General features: G+C 43.1%; 1 protein-coding gene across 2 annotated transcripts in view; it reads right to left on the minus strand.

Annotated features, from left to right (window-relative positions):
• Nucleotides 1–9127, minus strand: part of edem2 (ER degradation enhancer, mannosidase alpha-like 2) — a 17513-nt gene that overhangs the window by 4798 nt on the left and 3588 nt on the right. The window contains exons 2-6 of one of the 2 annotated variants that reach the window (XM_019887760.1): nt 7243–7353; nt 7126–7165; nt 6935–7040; nt 3580–3701; nt 3194–3409 (exon numbers count right to left, since the gene is read on the minus strand). In XM_019887760.1, coding sequence (XP_019743319.1) covers nt 3194–3409; nt 3580–3701; nt 6935–7040; nt 7126–7165; nt 7243–7353 — 595 coding nt within the window. Of the gene's footprint in view, nt 1–3193; nt 3410–3573; nt 3702–6934; nt 7041–7125; nt 7166–7242; nt 7354–9127 lie in introns of both variants that reach the window. The other variant, XM_019887759.1, reaches the window with a different exon arrangement.

The raw sequence follows: 9127 nt of genomic DNA on the forward strand, positions 1-9127 counted from the left end.
AGCCGCCAGGCCCACCAATCCGCCGGTCGGTTCCCCGGGGTGATCCCGCTGCAAATCTCACCGCCGCCGCCGCCGGGCTCGCCAATCCGCCGGTTTGCTATCCGGGGTGGATCCCGCTGCCAATGTCGCCGCAGCCGGGCCCACCAATCCGCCGGTTGGTTCCCCGGGGTGATCCCGGTGCGACTATCTCCGCGAGAGAAGCGAGGTAGGAGGAGGTAAATAGGCTGTGTTTGAATAACCACCCTTACGCCCTAACCCTTCACTCACTAAAAAGCCTTGTACTATATACCGGTACAGTACTACTGTAATTCCCACACAATGTTTGGTGATTCGGACAGCAAACTCACTACTTTGGCCTCATCGCACATTATGTGACCACCGAACTTATCATGATGCACCGCCGCATTAAGATCTCGGACTATTTAGTGTGAAAAAATATATTGAATTTTGGGAAAAAAATCTATTGTACTTTTGACGAGGCATGAAAAAAACCTGAGATCGGTCGCAAATGGGGGAAAAAAAATGAAATTGAGTTGCAGTGTGAATGTTGCCTGGTGCAGACTGTTGTACAAAATCAGGTTTTTAGCCGATCCAAACTGGCTCTTCATTCATTTGCGAGTTAAAATCTTTCTTGGATGAACCTGACATCATGGACATCTTCCAGTCAGGTTTTAAAATGAGGCATAGCACAGAGTCAGCCCTGTTACGAGTTTTTCATGACATCCTCTGGGAAAATGGCACTGGAAACGATGGGTGTCTGGTTTTGTTGGAGACAAGTGCAGCCGTTTTATTTGGTGGTAAAGGAAAGGTTTGAATGTATTTTCGGCTGGGCCTGAATTTTCACCCAAAAGCCAAATATTCCTTTCCTACATCGCGTAACTTGTTATGATCCCAGCTTTTGGACAGGTGTGATATTGGTTTGGCCGCTGTGTGCATGTTGCTCACCGTGCTCCACGGTATGCTCAGGGAAGTTTGTGTGAATGCTCAGACGCATTGAAAATTACACGCAACATTGCTCATCAGAAATTTCTCATGGTCAGAAACATGGAACAACACATGCATTACACATTTAGACCCTAAAGCACAACAATTTCTAATTTCATGCAAAGAAATTTCAGATCCTAGAGGTCCACGATCAGGAGCTGCTCAAACTGAGAACGTATCCATATCTTAACTCAAAACTGATACAGCATCATCAAAAGCAAACTCTGAAAATGTCCTTCTTCTGTGATTTTGTACAAACGTATGATAATCAGAATTTAAGAGCTCCACGAATAATAGAGTCACACCTTGCATTTTGGTAGCAAGCACATTGTTTGGGTACTCAAGGGGCGTAACGAGACACGTTGCAGTGTAATGACTGCGCGACAGAGAAACGTTTATATCAGGGGTGCCCAACCTTTTTTGACCGAAGATCGACTTTTCAAGCAAGAGACCTCCCGCGATCGACCCGCGACCACACATGCACGCATACACATACGCATGCCATGATGAGCAATTGCCATAACGGTGCCGAACATAAACGAAACAGAAAAATAAAGTTCATACAAGAGCTTGTGAGTTTGTAAAAAGGAATCAGTGCCTACCTGAGTCGAGATCTGACGTGGTGGCATGGGATGCACGTCTTCAGTGCAACAACGTCACTATCGTAGCTCACGTGTACCGTTTTTAAATGCTTCTCATGGCGCTCCAAATTCCCATTCTTTGCCAGTGCCATCGGTGAATTGTACATGAAACAAACCAGGGATGAGAGTGGCTAGTGATGAAAAAAGCGGAAGGGGGCGTGGCCGGGACAGGGGCGGGGCCACTTACAAAAGTGGCACTAAACATGCTGAAGATGAAGTGTATTCAATTTACACACTATTTGAAACTTTAACAGAAAAAAAATCCCAAGATTGTTCACTATTCTTTCAAGTGAAAATTTGTGCAATTTTGCTTATGCATTCCTGGTGAGCACAACATGTAACTTCAAATTTGCTGCTCAAAATCAAAATTAAAAAAGGAAACACATTCCCTGCCATATTTAAGATTTGTTCATTACTTGTCTTCATAAGTGCTTCACTTTACTTCATAAAGTGAAGTGTTGTGGAAATGTGATAAAAAGCTGTTGATTCTTACCTCATGCAGTGATAGTGAAGTCCCACACTGTTTACTATATAGGGTTATGAATGTATTTTATTATATAAAGTGGATGTCTATTTACAGTATATACAACAATATACAGTTTCATGAGGTACTATACTTTATTTTCACTTCATTTTAAGCTTTTTAGGAAGCGCTAAAAGCTTATTGGTCCTCTCCGTCTTTTTCCACTCTCTTTTTAGCCAACTCCTCTTGTTTTTACACATGCTCCAGGCTGTCGAAAAGCGCTTGAGATCGAGTAGTTACTTTTCAGTAGAAATGTCTGTTTTTGGTGTTTCACCGAGGTTGCGTGACTCTGAAAAGCTTTCCATCCTCTCGAGCCGTATAGAATGACTTCGTCACACACTGCACACAGAGCTTTACGGCGACATCAAGCTTTTTCACGAAATCCGACACAAGCACAATGGTTCCTCTTTACTGTTTCCTACTGGGGACACCGTCAGCTTTCTATCCAACGAGTCCCATCAAAACGTGTTTTTCAGATCCGCATCTATCTGACGCACTTGATTCCTCTCTACCCATCCCACCGGCTTCTACAGCTGTTGTGTTGTTTTATATCACAGTACAGTGGCAGAGTGTTGCTGTCCGTGTTGAATGGTAATTTCCTGCTGACTAAGCCCTCTGTTAGCAGTTCTGCCAGGACTTGTTAAGAGCTGTGGGGAAAAGCCAGACTGATTGGCTAGAACTATTGTACATGGTGTGTGAAAGCAAATACAGAGGTGAGAGAGGATCGGACACAAGAAGAGCAAGCCTTGAAAGATTATGCAATATTAGGCATTCTTTACGGTTTTGGAACAATATAAAATAGGTCCATTTTGACTGGAAAAAAGCGGAATTCCGCCAAAAAGCGGAAAAATCTCATCCCTGCAAACTTTGAATGAGAATAATAAAAATAAAAAAGATACATCGACTTGAGACCAGTTCGCGGGCTACCAGTCGATCGTGATCGACTTGGTTGGGCACCCCAGGTTTATATTCTCTCCCTTGTCATCTCACACTACTAAATCACTCTATTTACGTCACTGATTCTGCCGACACGCGTTACATTTACCAGTCCGATGTCCGACCTGGTCTTCCACAGAGCCCTCAGTGCCCGGCGTGCAGTGTCCTCATATGTGGCATTGCCCGTCAGTCGACTCAGTGTGGCAAATTCCAGGATGAAGGTTCCCACGCCAGCGGTGCAGGTGACGGATGTCTCTGTGGCACTGACGCCCCGCAGCAGGTTGACCGTGCCATATGGCATTCCAGTGGGAGTCTCGAACGCTGGAAATGTGCAGACAATGTGGCTATATGGGTTTGTAGTTTTTAAGATCTTTGTTAACCTTCCAAATGCTCTGTTGTTCGACTAAAAACAGAGACTTCAAACGTGTGTGTGTGTGAGAGAGAGAGAGAGAGAGAGAGAGAGAGAGAGAGAGAGAGAGAGAGAGAGAGAGGGAGTAGCAGTTTTCTAGCAGCATCCTCAGCCATCCTCAGGAGTGGTCCGGAACATGGCCACCCGGGCTCCAGCTCCACTCCGGCTCGGCCTGAGAGCAAGTGGGCAGACAGCAGACCCCCCACCACTGAGGGGCGGACAATGAGAAAAACGTGTTCACTGACACCCCTGGTGGCCCCTTTGTCACACCACCTGTTGCTACTTGTCCAATTAATCTTCCTTTTGTGTTCACACGTGTACCCTTTGTGGCTTCCGTTCGGGCCGAAATTTTGAAATCTCCAAGATATGGCGAGGCCATGAGAATGCGAGGCAAGGGTATTACTGTTGTGGCGACGCCACTCAAGCTAAGCGAGCCTCAGCAGTAGATAGTCCGCTGCTCTCTGCTGTGCGTGCTTCAGCGCGAACATGTACGCAAGCGCGTCTTTTGATTTCAACCAATCAGCGTCGACGCAAATGACGTCACACACGACAACAGCTAAGCTAAGTTAGCCGAGATGACACTCGAAGTCGGACGGACACGATTTTCTGCCAATCTGTGTTTTTCCCTTTTTGGCCAAATATATTTTTTACTACAACTGTCTTGTTGACGGCCTCTTTTATTCGTTCCACTGGGGTTTAGCAGGTGTGTTTATAAAGAGACGAAAATTGTTTGGGGACTATCCCCCACGTTCTAGTTGAGATGGTATAACCCGGACCATTAAAATGATACCATACTTTGCTATAAATAACCAAAACAATGTCTTTCCTTTGTTTTGGTATAAAGAAGCACAAGAACATTAGGAAAATGTTGAAATTTAATGAACATATCTTTTACAAAACATTTCAGGAAGTACCTTACATTTCCTTCGACAAATGTGCAATTTACTTTTATCATTCACATATATGCATTGCAACTGATCCCACTGATTGTACAAACTTTAACAAGTAATTGGTATTGAAAAATATAGTAATGCACTTTAAGATTAAACGAGATTTATAAAAAAAGGAAGTTTTAAACCATTTACACTTGCATGTAAAATCTAAATGTAATCCTTGCCTACACCTTTGAAACTAAGGAGAGTGCTATTAAATGTGTAAATGTGAGAGTGCTATTGATAGCGTCTGCTGTCATGGGTCTGTCTCAGTGACGGACTGAGGCTGCTGTTGTCTTCTTCTCTGATCAAAACAGTGTCCCCTTGCGGATACTCAATGAATTGCACCTTATTAAAAATATTAATTCTGTCTTTTATGCATTTTTTTCACTTTTAAATGATCCTGCGGGCCTGATTGAACCTCCTTGCGTGCCGTATGTTTGACACCCCTGCTTTACATAATCACCTCGCGGGCCGGATTATACTCCTTTGCGGGCCGGATCCGGCCCGCGGGCCGTATGTTTGACACCCCTGTACTAAACCATTAGTCAAACGCCATCATGTCTTCTGTCGTTATTACACAAACAAAAATCTCTTTACCGTTACTAGTGTTAGTGCCTCAATATGGCTACGCTCGTGAAAGCAATACAACGAACTCAAACGCGTCTTCGTTCAATGTTGTCAACTAATATCCGGATTAATTTTATTATTTATTTTATTTTCCTCAATTCTCCAGAGAAATTTTCATAAAAATTTGAAAAACCCGGAATTCCGGGAAAATCCGGAGGACTTTCATCTCTGTTTAATAAACAATAAGCGGGATTAAATCAGCATGCATTTTCATGGACTAATGAAGACGATATTAAAACGTTTTACAGCATTAGAGTAGTGATCGATCTACTGTGTCAACCAAAAGCAAGATATTTTTTCTCTTGTGAAACCAAGATGTTTGTGTTGAATGTGGAAAACATGTTTCACCGTCTTGGACGCAAAGTTATTCAAAGAATCCATGCTTTCGACACACAAACGTTTTCCCAAATGAAGGCACTCTTCATGACATTGTTGTGATAGCTCACTTTGGGGGGACAAACTGGCTTCATTTGGCAAGTTTGGTTTTAGAAGTACATACAGATATTTCCCGCCAACCAACTTCAGATTTTCGACATGCCAACTCCAAACGATTGGTTCCATGATGTCAATTTAATAGATGGGTGTCCAAATAGTGACCCTTTTCTCAAAACTAAACAGAAGGGGACTAAAGACTGACAGCACTTATGATGGATAAGGATTCTTGTTTGTTTTCCATGTGCCTGCCCACGAAATGCCGCCAGAAACTTAGCATCGTGGGTAAAACGTCATTGAAAGCCCAATATGCGCTCCGCATGGGCAGGCGAGAGAGTTCTCGAGGCATTACTGACATCATCCGGAATCTGCAAACCTGTTTTGAGTAGAAGTTGTCTTTACATTTATGACTTGAATTTAATACCACTTCAAACATGAAACAAAAAGTGGACATTTGTTGTGATAGTCGTAATTCAGCCAAGATGGTTGATTCATTCTGTGTGGCAATGACACCACGTCATCTTTCGTTGACGTCACCTTGAAATGAGGAGAGGGAGGAGGTGTTGCTTCATATCCTCAAAAATATTAATTCCTCCTCCTACCTCACTACTCTGGCAATATGCATGGTAAAGCGTAGAAAAAAAAGTAGTGTTTCCGGTAACCCGACCGACCGAGAATTTCTACGTCAAAAAAAAACTTTACGGTCGGCATTTTTTTCAAACAACCCTCTACATTTTTGTGTAGAGGGTTTACATCGGTGCAAACTCTCACGATATTCACGTTGAGCGCATGCGTCGTTTGCCCTGTCGTCTGTCAACAACATTGAAACATGGCGGCGGCCGCGATCTCCGACGACAGTTTAAACCGCATTTTCTGTGTTACAGTCGCGTGCTCGCACCGTAATGTTAAGAAAATAGCATCCATTGATGTATCGAAAAAATAAAGCGAACTATTTGATGAACACCACAGGCCGAGTAAAAACTGAGGGCGGAGGAGGACGGCGGAGGAGGACGGCGCGCCCCGGCCCCCGAGTCCGAAGCGGGAAAAAACTAAATAGGTGGCGGCGGCGCCGGCCGCGGAGCGGCAGGTTCAATGTCTTCTTGTTTTATGTTTTATGGGTATTTTGTTTAAATTTTTGATGGGGAAAAAAAAACTTTGTCCGACCTACCGACCCTATGCTGAAATTTCTTGTTACCGGAAACACACTATCTTTTTTGTTTGGCCTAAAAGGAGCCCCTGGCATGCAGGACCATATTTACTTCCATAAACACTGCGCCAAATGACGTCTTTTTTTGGGTGCACGTCACTTGATGTCGTGCTTTGGGCACTTGCTTGTCGCATCACAGACATGTTGCGTTCACGTTATGAGTACATAAAAAGATCAAATTTCACAAAAATTCTGAATTGGGCATCACGCCCTACAGTGTGAACGCAGCCTTGTACAAACCTCTGATGTTGGTCTCAAAGACGGAAGCATTGATGTCAATGTCAAAGTCAACTGTGTCTTGGAGAAGTGATGCCACACGCTGAAACTCAGTTTGGTTTCCCAGCACCTTGACACACAAGGTTGCCTTTATCAGATGACAATGAACACAGTCACAGGATTCCGCACAACAGCAAAGCCATTTCCAATCTCACCAGCAAGGTATCAAGCGCGTCAATGAGCGTCAGCGAGAAACTGAAGAAAAAAAAGAAGAGGGGAAGAGGATGGTGATTTAAAATAACTGCCACTTGGAAGGAAACCTTGAACCTCACCTGCCCCAAGTGTCCTGACCATCACACGTCAGGGGGCGAAGCTCATCATAGGGGAAGGCATTGTCCAAGTAACTGTTGTAGGCATGGTAGAACATACCTTTGATTCGTTGTCTGAAAGGGATTCAAGTGCATCTTAACATCATTGTCACTTTCAGTATACACGTCTAATGCAGCATCAATACATTATACTGCATTCAATGTACTATAGTACACCCCTCTAATACAACATGCAGTGGATATAAATTCTACACACCTCTGTTCAAATGTGACCAAATTAGATAATTTCAAAACTTGCTCAACCATGGTTGATACCTTTAACCTTCAGAAGTGTTGAACTGTCAAAGTGTAGTAAATAATTTTGACTGGGCCAAGTCGTTCAAATGTTCTGCAAAGTGGTTTGAACTAGGGATACACAATCTTCGTCGGACCGATAATTATCAGCCTGATATGGGAAAAAAAATAAAACCACTTTTGACGGTCCGATACAGCCAAATCGGGCCGATATTGAGAGCCGGTTAAAATACACTAACCTTTAACCAGCTGAAGTTTGCTCAACTCTACAAAACAATATTTATGATAGATATTGAAATTCTCTACTCAACTATATGTGGTTTCATAGGTTTTTCTTATTTGCTGTATTTTAGTTTATTTATTACAAAACATCGACATTTTGACTCCAGGCCCAGGAAATTCCCCAGTTCTTAATCACAGAATTTGTGATCTATCCTCCAAGAGACAAGTCAACAAACAGAATCTCACAAATTCTGACAAACTCCGAGCTTTGATTATGCAAGACTGAGTTGCCAACAGTCAGGATGTGGCCTAGAAATTAATTGAAAGCATGCGAGGGCGAATTGCAGATGTCTTGAAAAAGAAGTGGTCAGCACTTCAAATATTGACTCTTTGCATAAATTTACTGTAATTGTCTGTAAAATCCTTTGCCACTTATGAAATGTTTGCAATTATATTTCAGTTTATAATGGCAACATGTTAGTAAAAGATCGACAAACATTGAAGCAGCAAACTTTTCTACCGAGCTAGAAGTTGATATAATGCTGAAGGTACAGCTGGTACCTCAAAAAAGGAGCCCTGGCGGTTGGGATGGCGCAAAGTAATGTGATGGTCGGAGAGGCGCAAAGTAATCTGATGGTCGATCATGTTAACTGGCTTCTGGGAAGCAAGTTCACACAGTTGACATGTTGCTGTACATATATCAGGGATGTGTCCAAGGACCGGCAACCCGAGGCCAAGGCCAAGGCCAAGGACTTGCCTCCGAGGCCAAGGCCAAGGACTTGGAAAATTTTCCGAGGCAAGGCCAAGGCCAAGGACTTGAAAAATTTTCCGAGGCCAAGGCCAAGGACCAAGGACTTGCCTCCAAGGCCAAGGCCAAGGACCAAGGACTGATTTTGAAATTGAGGCCTAGCCGAGGACATGTATAAAACAATGCTATCATACCACTTGGCAGGTGTTCATGATTTGCAACACCCCTCCATCATAACCCTTTGCACTCCCTAACGCTTGAATGAAGTGATTTTATTCAAAGAGTAGAACAGTCAGGGTACGTGTTATTTATACTGAGAAAAAGAAATAAAATCATATGATATACATTTATGAATTAATGTTTTAGTGCAGTAGTTTCTTAATATGAAGTAAATCAACACTCAACAGGCATGACATGGCACGGAACACAAGTTGAGAAATGACTTTGCATAGAAGTCAATCACTGACTGCAGAAAAAGCGGTAATCTCTTAGTGATCATTTTACAGTTTACCTGCAGCGAGTCCCAGGGACTCACTGATCAGAAAAGTATGAGTCCCATTATACATTGAGAGAGTCCCAAATTTCGAATTCCGAAATGGTCTACTTATTCAATTGCATATGATA

This window comes from Hippocampus comes, unplaced genomic scaffold (assembly GCF_001891065.2).
Source record: "Hippocampus comes isolate QL1 unplaced genomic scaffold, H_comes_QL1_v1.1 scaffold245, whole genome shotgun sequence".
Classification (NCBI taxonomy): Eukaryota; Metazoa; Chordata; class Actinopteri; order Syngnathiformes; family Syngnathidae; genus Hippocampus; species Hippocampus comes.